The sequence below is a fragment of the Lissotriton vulgaris genome, chromosome 7, assembly GCF_964263255.1.
Source record: "Lissotriton vulgaris chromosome 7, aLisVul1.2, whole genome shotgun sequence".
In the NCBI taxonomy this organism is placed as follows: Eukaryota; Metazoa; Chordata; class Amphibia; order Caudata; family Salamandridae; genus Lissotriton; species Lissotriton vulgaris.
This window is the reverse complement of record NC_141695.1, coordinates 1,436,873,819-1,436,898,846: the sequence shown is the minus strand read 5'-3', so window position 1 is coordinate 1,436,898,846 and position 25,028 is coordinate 1,436,873,819. Positions and strand designations below refer to the sequence as shown.

Here is a 25,028-nt window from a genome sequence, read left to right as displayed (position 1 = left end):
CAAATCATCATGAAACACAGAAAATTAAATGAGCATTTTTTTTAACATTGTAATTGTGAGGAGCACGTCGAGCTGCCAGATGTCTGTCCTAAAAGTCGGTCAGCCACTTTACACTTCTCAGTGGGCCCCACCTCTTCCTAGAGTTTGGGTGTGCGCGCTCCATGATACTACCGTGGTGCAGCCCCGGCTACATTAGGTGGAAACACTGAGTAACCGGACGCTGCCAAAGTGCCCGGGTCTTTCCATAGAAGTCCCGAGGAGGACGTCCGCTGACACCAGCCCGGCCGAGGGGGTGTGTGCAGGGGTGTGTGTGTATAAAGTCACTGTGCTGTATAGATAGGGCTGGGAGAGCACGCTCAGCTGCCGCACGGAGAGTTGATTCCTGGCACTCGGACACTCAGCACTGTCTGCAGCACAATGGCGGAAGGTACGGAATCCGACAGAGGGACAAAATACCTGTAACTTTAAGAGGCTTCAATTTAGAAACTGCCGTGGGCGGGGACAGCACACCTAACCAGGCGCGCGAAATATTAGTGCGCGCAAAAGATGAACTTATGCTATGTGTGAAAGCCTATCAGAATACTCTTATACAGGCTAGAAATTGGTTATAATGAAAAAATATGTTTGCATGTGTTTATGCTTTTAGGTACCTTTATCTATCGCATGTTTTTTATCGTTAGAAGGTTTAGAGAAATGACTTTTGTGCCAGAAAGGGAGAGTCTCCAGCTCCGCACATATTGCGTATAATTTATTTTTAAGAGCGATGAAAATCATGGTGGCTGTGTGTGTGCTTGGACTGGAGGCTGAGTTCTGATTCGTCAGTGTTTGTTCTAAGGGCTTTAAGTGGGCCGGGTCCCATCGGTGCTGAGCACCGGCAGTTTTTTAAAGGGGGCACAGGCGTCCGGTTATTTTCCAGGCTGCAGTGAGCAGTGACAGTAGGCACATTGATGTGCGCCAGCTCACAATGTTCACTTCTCACTAGTGAAGTTACGGCATGACGTCATGCCAGGTGAGCCTTGTAGGGTATGGGAAATCCTTTAAAGAGAGTCCTTGTCTCTTTGGATTTCCCTTCTCTTTTTGAAACTCAGGAGCCACAACATTGTGGTGGTGTCACCAGGGCTTTAAGTGGAAGGTTTTTCAATATTATATACTGGCCATAGTTGCTGCTTATTTATCTTATGCAACTTACAGCCATTGGCAAAGCAAATAGTCATGACTTTTTGTAGGTGTGATGTTACTCGTATCATATATCTGGATGTAATGACAGAAACAGCAAAATACAAGTCGGGGGCACACTAAAGCTAAGCACAGAATTTTATCTTATGTGTTTTAGGCCACGCCCATAATTACATTGGCCACTCCCCTTTGAGAGACGCTCCAGTTTTTTCATCCCACTTAAAGCCCTGGTTGTTCTTTCCGTTTTTGATTGTATTTTATTTTGCTACAACTATTTTTATCTAAAGGTCTGTCTGGTTCCTCCAAGTGATCTAAAACTACAGCTCCCAGAATCCATAGATTCGGGTGTCAAATGAAAGTTCAGGATTGAAGAAGACATCCTCTGCCGATTTAGAGTGGACGGAATTTTAACCAGGTCAATTAACCAGTTAGGTGGATGGGAGACAACAAATATGTAGCCTTTAACATGGTAAACAAACCAGGAAGGGTTTAGAGCTGTAATAGCATTACGGGTCCTACTTATAGGCTGGTATATTGTGAGTCTTGAACCAAGATCTACGCCAGAGCCACTGGAATTATGTGGCAATGGAAGACCGAAGTATGCAGCTAGATTGATAGAAATATAGGACTAGAAAAATGCAAATGATGAGGCATAGCGCCGCACTCTGAAGCAGTATTATATTGTTGTTTTATCATTTCAACAGCTCTGGGTCCTGTTTGGGCAAAGTTTAACACATTAGCTCCAGTTTACCACGTGCAAATTGCACGTGGTAAACTGGAGCTAATGTGTTGAAAGGCATCCCGTTAACCTTTGCGCGGGATCTGTTGGTCTCTGTGTGGAGTAAGCGTTCTCTTCCGTGACTTTTGACCTGCTTTAGCTAGAAACTTTGTGATTTTTTTTAATGAAATCTGCAGTTTAGGCAGCAGATGCAGCTGGAAACGCAGCATCTACATAGGCACTTAATTCCACTTTTTTGCCCCAAGGACTTGTAATTATGATTTTGCTTTTAAAAAAACAACAAACATGTAACTAATAATAACCTATTTTTATGTGGTGGAGCCACATGTGCCTTTTCCAAATACCTGCCAATATATTTGTTATTGTTACCCAATTTAAGAGAGCCTAGTTACTCTCGCATCACCGCACGTTTCAGCGACGAACGTTCAACTCACTGAACCAACTTTCCGGCTTAAAAAAAAAAAAGTATCAGAATACAGTTAACACAACAACTGGGTATACTACACACACGGGTGATGGGGAAATTTGAGAGCTATGAAAAGCTAAGTCTGAATTCTTTTTTCCCACATTTACTGGGGGTGGTTTCTACTCCTTAACCCAGGACTGTCATTCAGCAGGCTCTGCTCTTCAGCAGTTTAAACTCAGAAGCTTCCCGCAGCAGCCACTGAACCCCCTGAGCTATCCTCTTGTTTAAATCAACCCCAAGTACAGTGGCTTCGCTATGACGTGTTTCTGACTGTGGTTCCTTTTGACCTACTACAAGAGTTCAAACCGCCCTGGGAAACTCCTCGTCCTGGTATTGTAAACTTCTGCAATTGGCCGCTTTAATATCGGGTTGACCTGGTGTTTTGCAACTAGCTGATGTGAAGTACTACAGGGGACTGAAAATAACGTGCTTTATAAAGTGTTTTCTGCCACGGCCTTCCGGCTTCACAGCGCAGTGATTCGTAGGTGCTATTGAATTACACCACAGCGATGCACATTTTATCGGCTTTGGAAGGATGAGTGTCTTTGTTGCCCCGCTCCGGTTTCACACATGCGGGCTGCACAAGGATATCCGCAGCAAATGGGCAATTTAATTGCTTTAAAGTTAGTTTTCTAAGCCCAAAAGTCTTTTTTTGTAGGAAATACCCGCCTACTGCCGCTTTCTTCTACCTTAAAGATGCTTCAGTTGAGGGGAGTGTGTGTGAGGCGAAGGGTGGAGTCAGGAGTCTCGAAGTCCAGTCAGGCCTGGGGCTGAATTTTGGTTTATTTTTTTAAGATGCCTCTGCGCGTTTGAAATCCCAGCGGAAACAGACCCGGACTGTGCTCGGGCACATGCACTTCATGCCACCCTGTTTGTAAAAACAGGCCCCATAAGGGACCGAGGATAACATCCTGGGGATACAAGCATGGAAAGAAAAAAACATGTTCGGTTTATTCTAGCTGCAGGAATCTCGTTTCAAACCGAGCGTTTACGAGTGTGAATGACGCCATTTACAGCAGAACTCCTCCCAAATTGTTCCCGAATCTTGACTTTGCCTCACAGGCGTGAGTTTAATTGAATCTCCTCCCGTGCGGGATCCCCTTTTAATAACCAAGCATTGTAAAAGATCATAGATCTGGCAAACAGAGAATATGCAGGAAGGGCCAGGGCTTTAAGTGTGCCTGGTCTCACCGGTGCTGAGCACCGGCAATTTTTTGTAGGGGCCTCGAAACGGACCTCTATCGGGCTCTATTTTGTGCCGGGACTCTGCCGGTCCGTTTTTTTTTTTCGGACTGCAGTGACAGCCGACACGTCGATATGCGCGTGCTCACTCACACTGCTCACTTCTCACTAGTGGAGAAGTTACGTCATGACGTCATGCCAGATGAGCTTTGTAGGGGAAGGGAAATCCTTTAAAGAGAGTCATTTTCTCTCTAGATTTCCTTTCTCTTTTTGAAACGAAGGAGCGACAACATTGTTGTGGTGTCACCAGACCTGGCTTTCAGTGGAAGCTTTTTCAATCTTATATACAAGCCATAGTTGCTGCTTATTTATCGTATGCAACTAACAATCGTATGCAACTAACCATCATTGACAAAGCCAATAGTCCTGACTGGAAGGTATGATGTTACTTGTTGTCTCATATATGTGGATGCAATGACACAAATGGCAAAATACAAGTTCGGAGACACACCATGCTAAGCACAGATGTTTAGCTTGCTTGGTTTTAAGCCACGCCCTTAATTACATCGGCACGCCCCTTTGAGAGACGCCTCCGTTTTTTTTTATCCCACTTCAAGCCCTGGAAGTGGCCCAGGTGCCCAGGCAATCAGCCCTGGCACTGAAGTACAGCCCTTTTTACACAGCCCTGTATGTGTGATCAGGCAGAATGTTGTCACTCGAGGATACCCACTCAAGATTGAGTGGGCTGACCCGCTGCCCAGCGCATATGCTAGGCCACAGTGCTTAATTTGTCAAATAATAAGTGCCAGGGCCCTGTGGAGGAGGCCATTGCAGCTTGCGGTATGCACCTGTTACAACGCATTTTTTACTCCGCACTACCACTACAACGCAGGCATTACACCGCATACCGTTACAACGCATTGCGCTGGGGGGCGCTCTAGGATAAGAGGTAAGTTTAATTTACTATCCAACACCTTCCCTAGGGTCCACGGGGACTGGAGTTAGAATAGTAAATTATACTTACCACTATCCAGCACCCCAAAGCGCTATGCGTTGTAGCGGTATGCGTTGTAAATACCGCGTTGTAATGGTATGCGGAGTAAAAGTATGCGTTGTAACGACATACATCCCAGCTTGCACCACCCATTGCCCCTTTCATCGCTGCCAATGGTGGTACCAAAACAGCTACTCACCATCTCTCCCGCCTGCAAGTGTGACAGTTCAGATTTATTCCAGGGCTAAAAGAATGGCTGGGGAGTCGGGTATTATTATTTTTCTTGTATGTATTTTATATTCATGAACAACCTTTGTTCTGCTCATCTCTATATTAGATGAGAAGTGCCACCATGTGGCAGAGTGTCATAAGTGTGGTAAATACAATTATGTGCCGTGCCAAGCACCGGAAACCACTGGCTCAAATTAAGCACTGGTTGAGGGGGCAGAAGTACAATGTGAATGACGTTTGAACAGGCAATAGATGAAGAGGGCTAACCAAAATTCCCGGGATATATGTATATTAGGAATTGTTTGGAAGCATAAGGCATGCAAGAGCTCAAGCTGACTCTAGATATAAACATTTAGTTATTTCCAGCTCTGTCACACTCTAATCTCACTCAGCACATTTAATTGTCGCATTCTCGCTAGGCTGGCATTTTACGTGCAGCGGGCATTATCTGGCAAGTAACAGGGTGGTTGTGGGAGTGTTCCCGCTATTTTTAGAGGAGGACCACACGTCCCCTTAGCCCAGAGGCCTTAAAACTGTGGATCTACCAGGACAGATATAGAAGCTGATTTACAAGCTCTATTAAAAGGATATTAATTAATTATATTTATTGTGTACTATGGATTTCTTTACAGGGCCTGGATGGGTTCCCAGGGGGGAGGAAATGCCTCTGCAAACACATGTAAATGAAGATGGCCTAGAAGTAAAGTGTGTATTTGCTGCATTTCCAGGCTGTCTTCATTTACTCAGTGCCTTTAAACTCAAAACTGTGATCAGAGTGCCTTGGGGTCAGAGGTCACTGAGTGTGCTGGCAGGGTCAAAGATGTTGCTAAAAACAAAGTCTTAGTTTTGTGTATTCACACTCATTTAAGTGCATTATTGCTGTATGTGGGTATTAAACAGGTACTTATAAAGGGAAATATGCCAGGACAGTGTTAACAAGTGTAACAAGCACTGGCGTTGCCAATAGGTCTTGCAGTAGGAAAGTTGGAGCTATTGGTTTTGTAAATGACATTTTATATTTATGTTTTGTGATTTACAATGCCAATAGTTTTAACTTTAGCAAATGTGACACTTTTAGCATTTGTAATGCCACATGTTTTGTATTGACGTGACTTAGATGTATTGATATTACAAATAACAATGGCTTTTAATTTTTTTAAATAATTAATACTTAAATAAAAGTGATTGTAATTTATAATGGCAATGGTACGTTTTTGCCAGAGCTATTGGCTTTGGCATGTATGTAAGCTATCACTTGAAAGGTCTTGGCCGAGGTCAGATCTAAAAATACTTTTAGAACTTCTGTTACACTTAAGCAACTTACAAACGCATACACTAACAGAATACAACTTTATTACTGACTAATGGGTTAATACGTTATTTATCTAACATGATATGAGCTATTTCAGGAGAAAATATATAAGACTTGTTCTCTCTCGCCTGAACCACTCTAACTGCTCAGCACAAAGGCACCTGGTTTCTATGCGGTGGCTATGCAATATATCCTACTGACAGCATGCTTTATTAATGTAAGCACAATGCTAAAACGAGAAATCCTATTTAATGGCGCGAAACAAGCATAGATTAGCGCCCCTCAAATAAACGGTGTCGTTTTGCACTTTGTGTACAGAACTGCTGTTGAGACGCAGATAAAGAGTTATCATACTGATACACAGAATGATGATTCACGGCTCTGGATGCAGCCTTTCGGTGACTGAGCACAGGGCCCTCTGCCAGGCTTCGGGTTGCATCCGGGCACGGGGCGGCTGACCCGTCCGCATCCGACGGTAAACATCTCGCACTTCACCGCCCGCCGCATGGACGAGAACAGAGAGGACCAATTTTCACCGTCAGTTAGAAAGGAGGCCGTGTAAATAATTAAAAAGCGCTGCGAGGCCCAAATGCAGCACGCATCCCAAACAAAACGTAGCAGCCTCGCTCCTTGTGACTGGAGTTTCCCTTTGAGCAATGACGCATACTTAATGGATAGTAAAAGACGGCCATAAATGATGCATAGTGGGTCGCCACTCCCCGTTGTGGCCTGGTGCACCGAGATTAGCATTAAAGGCAATGACTGCTTGTCAAGCCAATCGAAGCAGAATTATCCTGTGCTGGTAAAACCAATCATTTCCAAAAGGTCACCACGATTAAGGATGGCATCCAGCGGCCCAAAAAAGGGGCTAATCCCAGGCAGCTCCTGTGTAAGGATTTGTGTGGCCCGGGCAAAACTTTGGCCATTCAGATGCTCACTTTACTCTATTCATCAAGGCTTTTGTTGCAACATGGTGTCATTTGCAAAACAAACATCTATTTCCCATGGAAACACGGTCTGAACTATACCTACACAGTGGTGACATCCCCAAAAGGAACCTTATCTACTAAAATAAATGCGACAGGGTGCAAAACGACATCTCAGCCAGCCAGTTATATACAACATGAAAGCTACAAGGGCAGAGCATCCACACAACATTATCTGCGACAGCTGACAGACGCTAACGCTATAAAAAACCAAACAAGCAAATCGCGAAAGAAAGGTGAAATAAAGAAACATGCACCGACCCTGTTTTGCCTCTATGTCAACAGGGTTATCTCTCACCTAAACGGGGTCATTAACTCTGACGCTCCCAAATTAGCTGGTGTAAGGGTGCCGGCTGTCATGTTCGCCGATGACACCCTGCTGCTCTCAAAGTCTGCAACGGGCATCCAGCGTGTCGTTGATGGATTTGCGGACTTTTGTGAGGACCATGGTCTAGAAATTAACACCTCAAAGACCAAATTCATGGTCTTCAACCCCCCACCGAAATTCCGCTTCAGCCCCAAAATTGGACAAAGCAGGCTTGAGAGGGTGAAAACTTTTGAGTATCTAGGGGTCATGCTAAATGACAGACTGTCCTGGAATACGCATCAGGAGAAAGCTCTCCTTAAACTGATCCAATACTCGGGGGGCATCATGAATTTACTGGCGAATAACAAATCATCGATCAGGCCCATAGGTCCTCCGATAGAGATCTACAAGACACAGGCAAGGGGGGCCGCCATGTATGGGTGCGAACTTTGGGGCCACGTAGGTACATTAGACTTGCTGAAAGAGGAGAACAAATTCATTCGAAGGGTCGTCGGACTCCCCCCTAGTACGCCCCTTGTCCCTCTCAGGCTGGACCTAGGGCTACGACCGCTAGACGAAGAACTGGCTTTTCGCCCTCTGGCTTATTGGCGTAGGCTATGGGCAACCCCAGAATTGGCCAGCTACAGACAGGGACTACAGGAGGTGCTCGCCATGCCCAATGCGGGGAAAATTAAGTGGCTTAAATTTATCAAATCAGAACTGGAGAGTCTGGGACTTTCAAAGATGTGGTCCGATCCTCTGGCTACTTGTCCACTTATTCCCAAAAAGGAATTAGCTAAGGCATATCACGACAGTAAATTAATGGAACTTCTTAACCACCAAAAACCTGGTTCATTGACTGATTAGTTTATATGCTTTAAGGACACTTACAACTTCGAACCAACTCTAGATAAATTGCATCCTCCTTCGCTCAGGAAACTATATTTGCAGTGGAGACATGGGTCTCTTCCTATTCGAACATTCACAAGCAAATGGAGCGAACAATCAACCAGTATCTGCCCAGCATGTAGAACGGCTGACGAATCTGAACTTCATATACTCTTTTTCTGTCCGGTTTACAGAGAGATTCGCAAGAAATGGATAGTTCCTCTATGCAGAAATCTGGGATTTGTGGAGTGTTTGGCTGCTCATAGAGTATTGAAATCCAATCTGACTGATTATATTGTGTTTGCAGTGGCCAAATACCTGGGTGCTATCTGGTGTCTGAGAAGGAAATGCCTCAGGGCTGGCAACTGACCTTAATGCACCAAGGACATGATAATGTAATAAGGAATTCTTTTTTTTTAACGACAATGTTGATTTTATATTGTATAAATTCCTATTTTTAAACAAAGTTTTTAAATGAATGTTCCAAACGTCTTTTATGGTAAAAATTTTACCGAAATAAAGATTTTTTTGAATTGAATTGAAATAAAGAAACATTAAATAAATGCACGCACGGAGACAAAGTGAAATAATGGAATTTTATTTTTATGCAAGTGGCAAGTAGTACAAACAAGCGTTCTGTGTAAATCGTCACCAACACGTACCTGATAATGCAGAGCGGCCGGGAAACTGAAAGTACAGCCGGCCACTGGCCAGCCATGAATAATTAGGGGAGGAGAAGCCGCACAGCACACGCTGGGAGAAGCCCTTTGATGTGCTGTGCGGCCGTGAAAAAATGCAATTAGGAGGGAGGGAGGCTGATGCGCGTGCTTGTTTGGTCACGTGATTCACGTGAACTCAAAGAAAACCGCACCAAAAAGCCCTTGGTTTGACGAGCATTTTGAGCACTTGAATTCTCGCTCCGCTCAATGCGCATGCGCGCATTGATAGGTCGTGAGACCTAAAAATGGCAAAATAATTTAATAATGCTATCACAAAATGTTCAGCATTATTTAGCATAATTCGCCTTTGCTTGTTGCAAAATGTTGTTAACCCTGCTGCTTAATTTGGCATTATCCTGCCACATAATTCCAGTGGCCATTTTTATAGTACTGTAAGGTCATTTTATAGTACTGTAAGGTCCCAGTGTGCGGCAGAAAGCACTGTAAATATGTAAGCCATTATTTTAAAATAGTATTTCACATAATCTAAGCTAGGCTGCTGCAAATTGATGCAGTGGTTGAGACAAAACAAGTTTTTACAAAATATATTTTTAGTAATAAGTAATCAGACTGTATTTGATGCAGACATTTTATGTCTCCATTATTCCAGAACTCAGCTGATAACACCCTGCATTACACCTCAAACAGAATAAATATTTGCCACCATGAAGCTTTAATCAGAGTTACTGAAATTATTCAGCAGGAGAGGACCACATTATGCAGCAGGGTTGAATAAATTAGGCAGCAAGAAAAGATAAATTATGCAGCACAATGGATCACATTTTGTGGTTAGTATTACTTCATTATGTTGACATTTTACCTCATGGTTATGCGGTTAGGGGCAATATTTCCCCTCATTAGTACCAGTTTAACACACAAATACAGGAATAAGCAGTTACAAGATTACCAGTCAATCTCTGCAAAAGTCCCTCCACTGCTCCTGTACACTTTGTCACGTTTTAAGTAACTTTTGTTCCATTTGAGCTGGAATCAATTTTTTTGGGCTAAATTCTGCAGATTATATAGCAGATGGATTATGTAGCAAAGGCAGTAAACTCAGAATTATGTGGCAAACGCTGCTGCTGCAGAAACTCATAATTCTGGTAACCCTGGCCTTAAGTGGCTCAATCAATTAAGGGTGGTAAGAAGGCTGGTTCCTTCTTTAACGTTATGCACTACCACCACACTCTTCACTTTCAGGCAGAGGCACCACAAGGGCAGCATTAACTGTTCCGGGGCAGTTTTTATTGTGATAGCTAAGTCCATAGGGAAGCAGGTAGAAGGCTAGCAGGGTTGCATTGAGATGCAGAGCCCTGATCCTCTCGACCCTGGGGCCTCAGAGTAATGGTCCAGGAGAAAGAGGAAAGAAGCAAGATTCATTGATGTTGTCAAATAGATGACCCAGAATGAAGAGCACTGTATGGGGACTAATGTTTATGTTTACAAATGGCCAGAGACAGATTCTTCAGAGCGATATCCCAAAGAAGGGGACAATATAAGTGAACTTAAAAAAAAAATGTTAAGGGCCATTCGCAAGTGCTGCCAGGTGTGTAAGTGGCCACTGTTGGTTATCATTAATGAAGCAGATGCAGCAGGGCTGGGGGCCAGGGGTTTGAGGGGCCCACTGCTTCGCTTTTACGACTGTCTACCTTTAAAAAAGAAGCATGGGAAATTATTTTCTTTTCTAGCATCATGACCGAGGGTACCCTTGCATAAAATAAGGGATACAACATGGTAGCTCTTTTTCTCGGACTGGGCAGAGAGCCTGTTTGAAGATTGGGGTGATGGTCAGGCATGATAGGGACGAGGTGAAAAATGCAGAGGAGATAGCCTTCTACTCAGGACTGCGGTTATCATTAGTACAGCAGGTGTAGTTGCTTTGGGGTCCAAGGGTGTGAGGGGCTCACAAACCAACCCAATTCTGGAGAGCAGTGTTTTGGGGACAATACATGTATTTCAGTGGCGTAACGAAAGTGGAGGGGGCCCCCCTGCAATGTATACGGAGAGCCCCCCACTCCCGATTTAATACGGAGCTCTCAGGCCTCAGTTGTGTGCTGAGGGGGCCCCCTGCAGCTCGGTGTCCCCCCGCACAGCATGGGCCTCTGTTACGCCCCTGATGTATTAAATGCATTTTCTGTCTTATAAGTCTCATATTTAATGTGGTTTATGAACTATAGAAAAAGTACTCCTGAAACCATCTCATAAGTCCCACCCATTGCACGCAGCCATGTCCGTCCTGCTCTCCCAATCCTTGCCATAACATTTTGATAGGGGGGCCCGGCCCGACCTCAAAATATTTAGCTGGTGGGGGGGGGGGGGGGCATGGCAAGAAAGTTTGAAGACCTCTGCCTTAGCCTGAGGCCAGTGGAGGCTGGAAGGTGTTCCTCTACAGCCACTGTGACTTCTGCTCACATTTGCAAGGTGTGTGACATCACATAGGAATGAATCTTGTCCTCGGGAAATTATTAAGACATTATTTCACTGCCAGCTCCCTCATTAACCGGGAGAGTGGCACAAAGGGGTGTTATCTAGGGCCTCTTGACTGCTCGCCATTATTCCACCCATTAATGAGGTGTGAACACAAGGCTCTTTGTGGTTTGCAGCTGATAAAAGAGCACTTGCAGGAACAAACCCATTAACAGCAAATAGCTAAGTCTTTAAGAACAAAAAGCACACCGGGCACTGTTTATTTAGGCTGTAAAGCAGTTTCTAAATGTATTTCAATACGTTTCACCCATCTGTTCATAATTGTTGTCACTTTCAGCCGTTTCCAGGTGCAATCACAAATTCATATATGGCGAATAAAAATGTTTGGCAAAAAAGTAAAGCTCAAATCATGGTGTTTTTCACGTTGGTGTGAGAGTGTGTTAATGTGTTGTTTTTGTAAAGCACACATGCAGTGAGGGGAGGGGGCACTTCAGATGTTTATAGACCTCGTGCTCTGTTGCACATGGTTTACTGTATCACAGACAGCTGCCTCTTTCTCCATAGGTACTCACTGATTTCCACATGACTAGTTGCACATAGAAATGACACGACGTTAAATGTGTATCGATTCCTAACCAGTATGTGCATTCATCAATATACATTTACTTACCAGCTTTGTACCTCTCCATTATTTCACAATATGCAAATGATTAAATGTACTAACAAGCATTGCTTATGGTTTAAATGTAAACTCCCTTATTGTTTACAACATTCAAAGTTTTGCGTTCTCAGACAAGTCCCTGTACATTTATGTTTGGATTAAATATAAAAGTGTACTTTTATAAATGAAGGAACTTAATTTAATTTATTTATACATACTCAGCCTGAACTATACAACGGGGCTGGTTCCCTCTTGAGTGAAGGATATTATACAGATGTGACATCACTTCCTGTTCTATCGCACCCTGTTGTATCACTGCATGTGATGTCTTGGCTAATTGCTCATGCTGAATAGTTAAAGAACATTTTAGGACTTTTGCCCTGCTCATACTAATACAAATGATAATTATCTGCTTTATATAGGGCTGGATAACACACTTCTGCCGTTTATATGCAATATAAATAACAGATGTTATTAATCTCCAGTTTAACCCCTTAAGTGCTGCCGTCGGCCGTTGGACGGCGCAATCACTACCTTCGTAGTGCTCCGCACGTCCAACGGCCGACGCGGCCCCGCCCGTTTTGCGGAAGTGGTGCACTGCCGCGAAACCGCGGCAAACGAGTTAACAGCAATCAATTTACCGACCTCGGAAGGATAAAACATTGAAAATGGTTCAACAGTAAATTGGGGAGAACCATGGTATATGTACCGTGACTGCTTGCCCTGTGTTTATATTCTGGTCTGACAGGCAGCTGACTCCTGACAATTATGTAGGAACTGCAAGGTGAGTGGCTTTGGCACCGCCCACATGTTGGGAGCACATGTTTTGATGGGTCAGAAGTTGTGTGAGAGAATTTGGACTTTTCTGCGCTTATGGTCTTACGCCTACAAAATCTCAAAAATAAATAAATGTTTGTGAAGAGTTGTAGGTTAATCCTGTTGATTAAAATCCCCTGAATTTATACAAACAGTGAGTCTGTTCTTACCTCGCAGCTGTGCACAGTGGCTACGGAGTTGTTTCGAATGAATGCAGAACTGTTAGACTAAAACAAATATTTATTTCCGCCCCTCCCAGGTTTCAAGACTCACTTTTTCAGAAAACACCACAAGGGAGAGTCTTTCAGGCATCCTGGGTGGGTCTGGCTAAACTTGCAGGGATTACTGGATGTGCTGCCCTTCCCTGGGGTGACGCCGGTACGTGCCCTCTGGGCCTGTTTTCAAGAACATGGCGGCAGCCATGTTTGTTTTACACAGAGCTGTGAGATGGAGAGTTCAGTCACCCCAGAGCCTGTGGCGGAATGAATCACTGGAGGACGCCAGGTGAGGTCACAGAACAAGTACTGTGTGATCTCTGGGGGGGGGGGGGGGGGGGGGGGGGGGGAATCCTTCGGAGGAGCTACCAGTGATGGTCTGACGATGCCCATTGGTTCTCTGACGGCCACGAGGGAGGGACTGAAACCAAACTCAGTTGTGTGAAAAATTGTAAAGCAGCCCAACATGACTGACGGCCACGGTTAGCGTTGTACCCTGTATACAGAGACACTGGTAGCCTTGTAGTATTATTTCAAGTCTTCTTTATTGGCTCCACTTCAGGGTAGTATCACTCTCAGTTCAGCCATGTACCAGCTCCTACATTTCCTACACCCGCCCCTACAGGAGCAGCCTGCCTAGCTGCTCAACCCATCTCCAACTGCCTCCACTCATCCACACAGGCACCCAGGCCTTCCACGCATCACACCAACTTTCCGTTACCATCTCTCACTCTGGCTGAGCAGCTAGGAGGACCTAGGCTGGTCACATATAACTGTATTACTTCGGATATAACATTAAGCCCACAGGGAAATACCAGCTTGGCAGCCGTAGAGTAGCCAGTGCGTCATGGGCATTAGTGCAAGCAAGGTAGTGGGCCCCAGGCCTGCTGCTTGAATTATACAACACAGAAAAAAATCAAGTCTCAGTGGACCCCTCAAGTCTCTGGGCCCGGTGCCGCTGAACCTGCTGCACCGATTCGGTCCTGGCTGTTATGGCTCTTTTTTTCTTGGACCAGTGAAAGCGAGCTATCTGTACTAACAGCAGCGTGCATACGACACAGGGAGATCAGATGCTGTCCTCACAGCACCCTTTATTCTGTATTCTCAGAAGGGCTTTAATACGGGAATGGTGAGATTGCAAATCATAACAAATTTCTCTTTCTGAAGGATGTCGGTCTTCTTTCCTTTAGCCCAGAGATCTGTGCGTGCCTCCACTCTGTGTCCTGCTGTGAGCTTTGTGTCTTTCCTCTGTGATTGACATCTTTCTTACAGAAAAATACCTGCCATTTGTTCATGTTTTAAGATTCTGCAAAGGCCCAGATATGATGCTTGAATAGCACTTTATACAAAATTCTCTGCATTAATTTTTTTAACATGGTTTCGGTGTCTTAGTTCAAATAAACTATCAGCCAGAGATAATCAAAACAGTTCTAAAACATTTTAAATTGCTTTGTCGTCTTCTATTTGCTATTTTAAGTGTGTACCCAGAAGAGGAAAAACTATCACGTGCAGCAGAGTTTTCTAATTTCTGTATCAAGCGTGATATTAAAATACAACCATTCTAAAAACAGCCAGGTGGAAACTCTAGTCTGCCTTCACTGTTGCCATATTTCAAAACCCCTTCTAAACCCAAAGGCTGACCAACTATAAACTGAAACCAAGTCCAAACCGAACCAGTACTAGCATAAAACCAGCCCAAAGGTTCAACTCTTGAATAATGCAATCATAGCCTTCAGGAGGTGTTTTTAAACATAAATCTCATTACTATTCAAGGCAAATACGTAGAACTCTCATTGCCTGAATAACTAGCTGCATTTTCCATATTACACATGGAAATGTAGAGTTGAAAAACCGGTTACTTATTTCTCTTGATTTAATGCAAGTTGGATATTCTTCTACTACTGGGGTAGAGGAAGGTATGAGACTTTGAGAAGGAGCGTGCTGGGCTGCGGTGTGAGGGTAAGAGTGATCGAGCCTTTGGGCAGGAGAGGAAAGACGGCAAGGATAGGAGGGTTTAAGACACAGGGCAGGAGGGTGTAAGCCTAGGGGCGTGAGGTTAGGGGCAGTGGGGATAGGAACGTTTAAGGCATGGGTCAGTAAGGTGAAAGTCTTGAGAGAGGAGAGAGCATGCTAGGCAAGACAGTGCCAGAGACTGTGCCAGGCTCTACCATTGTCTCTGGCACGTCCTAGCCACCACAAAGACAGAGCGGTCCTACCACAGTCCCTCTTACTGCAGTATCTGGCAAGGGTGGGTGGTATCTGTCTCCTGGAGTCTCCAAGCAACAGGACGTGTGGTGTGTACGCGCACACCAGATAACGGGACGTGTAGTGTGTATGCGCACACTAGGTAATGGGACGAGTGATGGGTGTATGCGCACACCAGGTAAAGGGATGTGTGGTGTGTATGCGCACACCAGGCAACGGGACGTGTGGTGTGTATGCGCACAACTGGCAACAGGACGTGTGGTGTGTATGCACACACCAGGTAACGGGACATGTGGTGTGTATGCGCACACCAGGCAACGGGACGTGTGGTGTGTATGCGCACACCAGGACAACCTAACTTCACAAATGCTTAAGAGAAACTATGATTTGGAGGCAGGTTTGCGACTGGTCAAACCTGCCTGTAAAAAATAAGTATGCACTTTAAGAATGTTAGATGTATCTATTTGTATGAGCAATTACACCAAAAATTAATTAAGTAGCACATTTAATAATTTTTTTGCACTGCTCTCATCTCAGTTTTGGGTGTCAGAGCATTGCATCATACACACATTACAGAGACAATGAATCCTACAAGTGTGTACATCAATGAACAGGAAATGTTACATAAGACTATGAGGTTTACATAACGTTGGAGTCCCACATCATCCATACTGGTAGGTATTACATCTTAAGATGCTCGGTTTGGCGGAACGCAAAGTAAGGATTTAAAACTTAACACCGTGGTTGGAGTTGTTTGTACTAATACGAATTCATTACGCCCCCAAAGGAACCCTTTTAGGAACCTTAGAATGATGAAAGATTGCAAAAGAACAATAAGGTTCTAAACCTATGCCTTGTTGTTTCCACGGAGCTCTTTGATGCCATTTCACTATGCTATAGTAGAAGGATTATAACTTATAAACCGCAAGCAATAAAGGGATCTCTGAGACAAGAGCAGTAACCTACTGAGCTATCTACATAAAATCCAAATCTGTGCTCTATAAGTCGCATGTTGTACTTTGAAGCAGGCACGTTAACTCTCAGTGCTTCTTTATGATGAGTCAAATCTGTGACCAGACAAAACACGGATGTCTCCAGAAGGTACTTCAACCACCAGAGTAATCTTGATGTTATTCTTGTTAACCCCTGAAAATTACTGGATTCACAAATATGTCTGCAGCATATGTCATTAATCCTATAAACACTTGAAAATGCAGCCTTTTTTATGTTCTGCCTTGACAGCTCAAGTGTCGACAGAAAATTATGTGAGCATCACTAGAAGGGGCTTTAGCTCCACCCACAAGTTGGAAGTCAGGAGTACACGTTTTGATTGGGAAGAAGTTGTGTGCTTCCACAAAAGAAGTGCATGGCCTCTACACATGTGTAATCCTTTTGGCCAGATGACGGAGCTTGAATTTTCAAGGGCACACACGTGATCTTGTAATGCTGTAAAAGTATCTTAGATAATTTAGGCTGTTTTTCTCTGAGGTAGCACAGATGGGGGAGTACAGTCAATAACCTTCATAGATGTTTCGGTCTAGCTTGATCATGCAAATGTCGCCTGACTTTTTAACCAACACCAATTGTTTTCTACTGTTCTTTGCTTCCAAACAAATACATGTCTATTCCCATGCTATTTACTTGTAATGCTTCACATTATCAAACAACATTCCTTTAGAGCCAGACTTGTTGGCATTGCCAATGCTTGTTGATTTTGCAACCTAGTTAAATAAGCCATCAGAGGCCTTCTATAGCAAAAAGTGTTGTGCTTCACCTCCGAGGGGCTCACTTGGGGCTGGGCAGCCCGATGCACCTTGGTGGTACTAAATGTCTGGTGGCCTGAGTTGGCTGCTGAAGTCAAAGTTGGGAATGGGTGACAGGCTGCTGCGCATGCGAGCAGCAGGGTGCAGCACAGTATGGCTAAACCTCTCCTCCGCAGAGAGGCAGAGTCCATAGCCAGAGGCAGGTCTGGGCAAAGCCAGGGAGCTTGACACCTCTCCTCCTCCCAGCAACCACTGGCCTAGCTCTCTATAGTCTTCCCTGCCCGTGACTTAAGGAATATTCTGAGTATCTGGTGCTGGTCTCTTGGAGAAACTGGAAACAATACAGTGAGTTAGTGACAGCAACAGGGACAGTCGACAACAACGAAACAAGGACGCACGTAAGGGAGAGTAGTTTTAAGCAGAGGGTAAGGTAAAATTGGGGCAGGTCAATATGATTCAACAAGGGTTGTCATTGGAAGGGCTTACATATGCTACTACGCCGGCCATGTGATTACTGACAACACTAGTGGGCGTGTTAAGTTTGAAACACATTTTCAAGAGGAGCACTCGTCACTGTGTCTCACGCGTATCAGTGTTTGAAAGTCACTCACTAAGACTAATGCAGCCGGGTCTGGGTGGTGGGTTGGCTGGCCGAGGCAATTCAAACACTGCGTCACTCAAGTGCCAGCTAGCTCAGTAGGACATTGTCCTTGACGAGTCCTCCACGTACAATCACCCTGGGTACAGATAAGCCCAAAAAACAGTCACCCATCAGTTGAGTTTTTTCCCGCACAAAAATATCACACATTTGTGCTGGAAATGGTCTAATCTGGTAAAATTGCCTCACTTCCTCCGGCTTGTATGTACTTCTTGCTTTTCTCTACTAGCAATACTCGAGTCAGCCGGAAGTGCGGACGCTACACGAGCCAGGTCACAGATATTTATGACCCTTATCTGACATTTGTGATATCGAAAGTACATAATATTTTTGCAACTTCTCTAAATCACTTGTGTTCATGGAACCCAAGGAAATCCCATTGCCACCAACAGACTTGGTTTGACTCATGGCCGGTCCAACACCAGGGTTCTTGGATATCTTCAATACTTTGAGGATGTCTGCAATTTAAAGGCTATAAGTAGCTCACATTTCCCAGTTCCCATTATCTCTTCATGTTGCAAACTCGCTCACCAGCACATAGGTATGCCAGTCGTTAACCTCAAGAAAGGACAGATTGTCACTGAATCTAATCGGGCAAATATTGTTACAGACTGTAAATAAATAGATTGTTCTTTTCTTCAAAAGTAAGTGTATTATATATAGGGCTCCCGATTTTATGGTATTGACTTTTTTTTTTTTTACTTTCCGACTGTATCCGTATTTATTGTTCATCAACTTTATCTGTATTTATCCATACTTATTTTGAGTTTTATGAAAAAAATAAAGCCGAAACTGGTATATTTCTACATTTATTTGACCAATAAATATGCAGTCATGCTTGCATGACATCCAGGTTTCAGTGATATGAACACCTGGAGAAGATAAATCAATGCACTTATATGAAAATATGCACATTTCAGTATCAGCCTTGTTCATATCTACTGTTGTTTAAGCCTCTTTATAAAAAGTACTTTTTTTTGGTAACCCCCTTACCTATCAATCCACACAGTTAATGGCCTGGCAGTCATGGCAACGCGTATTTAGAATCACGCAAAGAACACCCAATTTTCGTTTTTCTCCACATTTTAAAATAAATACAGATAGGAAAATAAATTGTTTTCTGTCTGTATTTATCTGTAAAAAACCGGAAAAACGGAAAACCGGGAGCCTTAATTATATACTAAAGAAGCAAGGAAATATGTTTAAAAATAGGTATGTTTTTCTGATATACGCGATACTTTAGGTGTGTCTTGTACTCCATAACGAACATCGTCAACTTTAAGGATAGTCGTGTGGCAAGGTACATCACTGGCTGGAAGGATGGTCCGATTAGTAGCTTGATCCGTACCATGGATCTAAGTTACTTTTACCCCTCAAATGATTATAGTTCAAATAAAGCGTACTCATATCCCATTCCAGAGCAGGAGATAACTCAAGATAACTTCAATTCATATCATAATGGAGTAACCCCAAGGAATCGTGGTCACTACACTGCAGAAGATCAAAGACAGTATAGGAGAGATATACCCTGGGAGATTAGACAGGTTAACCACCCAGTAACCTATCAAGAGAGATGGGAGGCTTCACACGGGTCATATCACCACCGCGACCATTCTCAATTAACATACCCAAACACCTACTACAATGTACCTATCTCAAACAGGTTTGATGTCTTCTATGACTAGAGTGGCTTGGAGGGGGTCGACTGACTTCATGCTGTCCCAGTTATACCAATGCCTACTGGTCTTATGCAAAGTAAACATGTACAAGGGGAACTTAGGGCTACACATACACAAGTAATAACTGTTCCCTCTCTGACAGCTGAACTAGATAACAATAGCCAGACAGAGCTAGATGCAGATTACTTAAAGGATAGCTCTGTATCATACGAGGACAATAGCATATTACATGATCTGCCCGAGGCTCCTAATCTTCTTCCAATCCACGCAGAACTAAACCCTTCTAGAACAGAAACTCCGGGAGACATACATGTAGAACAACTCAATCAGTTACCAGAACCTATAATTAGAGAAGCTGTCCTTGGAACAGAGTCTGGTGATTGTAATGTGAGCGTAGTCTCCTGGAATATAGCAGGTTTGGCTGATAAAATATGTGATCCCGCTTGGTTAGCATTTGTTAAGAAATATGCAGTTATATACCTCCAAGAGACATGGATGGAAGATAATAATGCCTTCATTGAGGGTTATCAAAGCTTTTTTACACCTGCAGCTCCCTCAATTAGTGGAAGAGCAAAGGGGGGCCTGGCTATCTTCACTAATCTGGGACTTTGTTGTAAAATAAGTAACTGTTACCACGCAAATCGGAACATTCAGGTGCTCGAATTGAAGAGAGGCAAACATGCCCTGACTTTAATTAATTTTTATAATGCTATTAATAGTAAAGGTGAATGTAATATTTTGACTTTGAATGAGATGCTGAGAAAGGGGGCAAGTACACTGTCACAAAAGGTACTGATTGTAGGTGATTTTAATGTACACCCATGTGGTAACCCAGGAGTTACCCCTATGGGATCTCTGGGGTGTAACAGTGTGGAAGGTTTTCCTTTCGCTCATTCCAGGCGTGGAGCTAATCTCAACGACCTGGTGAATGAAAATAATCTAACTGTAGCCATGTCCATGGTTCCCGAGTCCAAGGTCTTTGATGCCCCCACATTTAAAGGTTTAGGCCAGGGGTCTTTTATAGATCACATACTACTATCTGCAGACCTTGTCAACTGGGTCTCGAGATTTACCATTCAAACGACCATCTATAGTGATCACAACCCCTTAACCATTAGACTGGGTGGGGGACTATTTGAACAGCGAATGATCTGTGAAGACCGGGGAACGTTAAGTTATATTAACACCTTCGACGCTCATGACGAGCTCAGCTCGTCATGAGGTACACCTCTCGTACACTCATGCCGAGCTGAGCTCGTCATGATTAGTAGGAATTACAGATTTTCAGCACAGGGGGGGAAAACCATGAGCGTCGATGGTGTTAATGGCAAACGCCGATTGAAATGGTCAATGGTAAATCAAGAGAACCTGTACACCGAAATAAATAAGTCATGTGGCGAGGATCTTGCGGCCTGTGTGTCACCATCTACATCCCCAGAGCAAACTTTAGCTGGTTTTGAGGCAGTGGTATTATTAGTAGGTTCTATGTTAACAGCTCCAGTGAGGGGTCAAACTAGAAATAATCCCAAATGGTTTGACCATACCTGTTTTAAGGCAAGCAGAGACTTGAGAAAGGCGTTAAAAATCAAACCCAGAGACCAAGGCCAAATCAAAAACTTGCGACTGATTTACAAGAAATCACTAGCTACACGGAAAAAAGAAATTAAGGCTTGCACCTGGGAGTCTCTACTTGACCCATCAGTTCTGGGCAATAGCAGCAAATTCTGGCAAATTATTAACAAACCTCTGTTTGACAATCCCAGTGACATAGCACTTGGCACTAATATCCCAGAGGAGGACTGGGTCACTCACTTTAGTGCAATCTTTAAAAGCAATGAGCAACAGGCAGAAAATGTTTTTTCAACTCCTATGGAGAATTCTTTGTGCTTTTCAGTTAACGAAGTAGAAAAGGGTATCCAAGGGTTAACTAGTAATAAGGCCCCAGGCCCGGATGGCTTGCCTCCGGACCTTTTTAAATCTTGTACCTCATTATGGGTCCCTGTCCTTACTGCTGTAGTAAACGCAGCTGCGATCTCGGGGTGCTCAAGGTCATGGGGGTTATCGACCATAGTGCCCGTGTTTAAAAAGGGCGTTCGTAGCAGCCCGTTATGCTACAGGCCAATATCCTTAATCAATTCTGTAGCCAAAGTGGTAGGTGGTATAATCTTGAACAGGTTAACCATATGGGCAAATGAAAATAATGTTATATCCCCGATACAATATGGCTTCAGACCTGGTCACTCGACAGTTACCCAGTGTCTGAATCTATATTTAATCTTAGGTAAATATACCCTGGCCAGGCAGGGAACTGTCCACATGGCCTTTATGGACTTATCGTCCGCATTTGATTGCGTGGACAGAGGCAAATTATGGGACACCTTGTTAAAGATGGGTGTAGAGAAGAACCTAATTAACTTTCTGGCTGACCTGCACTCCGATACAAGAGCTAATGTTCGATATACTCAAGATCTGAAAGTGACGGGGGATATCAGAATCAATCGGGGTGTTCGACAGGGGTGTATCTTGGCTCCATTCCTCTTCAACTTGTATATCAACGAGTTGGAGGAGCATCTGCTAAAAACAGGAGCCGTAACTCGTGTTAATGCGGCCATACTTGGCTTCGTGAGAAAAATTGGCAACAGCCCGGTGGCTGCTTTACTTAAACTATACCAGGCAAAGAGTGTTGCCGTCGCTTGCTATGGAAGTGAGCTCTGGGGCTACAGTAAGTTGAGGGATTTGGAGGTTGTAGAAAATAATTTCCTGAAGAAAATACTGAGGCTGCCAAGGGGAACCAGAAATTTCTCAGTACACGAGGAGCTAGGTGTACCTTACTTAAGTGATAGAATAGCAGCTAACCCTGTATTGTGTTGGTTGAATTGCTGGCTCAACAACGACATACCTCTCACCCATGATATATTACAAGAAGCCTTAACATGGGATGGTAGGTTCAAGGTCCCGTGGCTGAAGTATATAAATGATCGCCTTACCGAAATAGGACGGCCTGATTTGTTTTTAACCCCAAACCTTATTACTAAATCAGATGTCATTTTTGTGAAAAACACATTTATGACAACCAGGTATACCGCCCGGGAGGAGGTTGAGTTGCAGAAGGACAGTGTTAAGAAACATGTTCTACTTAAAACCTGTCTACAAATGGAACCATACCTATCATGGCCCATGACTGGCTATGAACGTTATCTATTAACAAGGTTCCGTTTTGACCTTTTTCATCTCTTACTGGCGGTACCAAGTGGGGCCCATCGAGGTCAGGTGTTGCCAGCTTGTGGCTGCGACGGAAAGTCTCCGCAAGATCTGGCACACTTTTTATTTATTTGCCCTTATTATACAATACCTCGGAGGCTATATCTAAAACCTTGCCTCAAAAAACTGAAATTTGCACAGATTAAACCAGCACTTTATTACCTTCAACTTTTGAAATGCGATTGCACTTTATTTGTTTGTAGTTTTCTGAAACTAGCAATTACCTTCAGGAAAAGTATGGAGGGATAACTATGCTGCTATTGCCGTTAGGTATTTTTAACTTTTTTATCGTATTGTAACTATTTATATTTTTTAAATGTTCACTCTGCCTGTTGCTTTTGTCTTTTTTATTGTTTAAGGAAATTGTTGTTGTATAAATGAAATAGTTGGATTGTTTTTAACTGTATGTTTATGAATTGTGCTTTTATGGTTGTAAGGTTTACAATCGAATAAAGTTATTTGAACTTGAACTTAAACATCCTATATTATGGGAACCCTTTGTTTTGCATAACCCTTGTTTCATCGACTCCCACCTACGTTTTCGTAATATGGTGGACCCTACTAAGTCCTCTTTCCCTATGTACTTTAATGTACGTGAGATGGATTCTTTGTAACATTTACATGGAACGGGTTACCATTTACTTGTAATGGTTGTATTACAGCAAACCTTATACTTGTAACGCATGTCATATTACTATAGGTCTATACACTCAATAAAATTCTTTGAAAGAAAGAAAAGAATAGGTGGTTAAGTATTATAATGATTAGACTCCACATCACTGCTACCTCATATGCTTTTCAGCCTAGGAACACACAGCGCAGCAAAACAGGCCAGTGAGATGTGTGGGAAGAGGAGGTGTCTACTAGATTGAGGAGCTAAAAGGGGGGCACAAATTATCACTAGGAGTCAAAAACAACACTGCATACTGGAGGGAATCTGATCTGTTTCAGGAGGAGCCACAGGGCCAACAGGGCCCCCTTGCCCTCAACCCCAGTGGTTGATAACGCTTGCCACTGGTATGCTGGGGTCTGTCCCGCTATGGCTCTGCAAACCTGGCCAAGTACAATTCATCCGCTCTGGACTCTCTGGTAGTGAGGGCGAGCGGTCGAAGTCTTCCTAAAGGATGCAGTAAGGTGGAAAAGAGCTAATAACTCAACAGTCAACCAACAAAAGCAAAATATTGTCCAGCCCATCACTTATCTTTCAGTTAGAATAAAGTAATTTATTAACACAGTAAAACAGAATGCTACACAGTGGATATTAGAGTTCTCAGTCACAATGTTGTAATCCTCTTCACTGAGATGCTACACCTTTTCGAGGCATGGATTAATCACAGTTGCAACTCACTCCAAGTACCCCAGTACTTAGAGGCGCACAATAGTGCAGTTAACATACACCAGGTAAAAGTCTAAGTTTGTGAGTCTGAATTCCTTTACTTGTCCAATCTCTCAGTCTACTTCCAGGTTATGTCCCTTGGTTACTTGCATTACCCTAGTTCGGGATCTGCTGTGCGGGATGGGTGCGTTCATGGGCCCACTCCTGCGGTTATGGCTCTTGTTCAACAGAGGCAATGGTGGTGACCTCACTTGGAACATCACTGTTAGATGGTCCAAGAGATGCAGGCTCATACGGCAGAACTTGTCTTTGATTGTAGTGGCCTTCCTAGGGTGGGAACAGAATGGACATTTGGAGGGAGAGTTGCAGTATATTGCCCAAGTATCAGCTGGTGTGTGCTTTCATCAGCAGCAGCATCCCATTCCATCAATGCTTCCACAATGGAAGTGGCTACAAATCTCCGACTTTTACATTGACCACACCAATCTGTTGGTACACAGTAGGATGCAGATAAAACAATGATGCTTGACAATTCAAAGTCTTGGTGCAATCTGCTTAAAGAACCATGAGGCGGGACCATGGGGCTACTTCACTCAAGGGTTCTTCCTGTCTTTATTCCCATTTAGTCCTCTGCTTCCTCTGGTTGTTCCTCAAAGTACAGACTTCATGTGGGGTCCCCTACCTCTGGTGGCCTGGGTGTCACGCAGACCTCAGCCCTGATTATTCAGCAGTTCTTCTGATGATCTGTAGAGCACCTCCTTCCTTGGTCAAAACACTTGGAACTGGAATAAAGTGGGGTGGTTTGTTTCCCACTTTTAGACACTTTTTTCAGAAAGGGGATGTGGATCTACTGTTGAACGTTTTAGAACTGATTTCAGTTGGTTCTCTTTCAAATATGATTTTGTGGCTGATCCTGAGAAATAGCTTTTGTGCAAGGCGATGGCTTTTACAGCAGGTAGCAAAAAAGCTGGCCTTAAGCAGGAGTAACCAAAATAGGGCACAATCTT

General features: G+C 43.7%; 1 protein-coding gene across 1 annotated transcript in view; it reads left to right on the top strand.

Moving 5' to 3' along the window:
* Positions 1-293: 293 nt before the first annotated feature.
* The window catches only part of TGM2 (transglutaminase 2), a 134,121-nt gene continuing 109,386 nt past the window's right edge, over positions 294-25,028 (top strand). Inside the window, exon 1 of the mRNA XM_086932240.1 lies at positions 294-427. Within this exon, the coding sequence (XP_086788366.1) occupies positions 418-427 (10 nt within the window). The 5' untranslated portion in view covers positions 294-417. The remainder of the gene's footprint in view (positions 428-25,028) is intronic.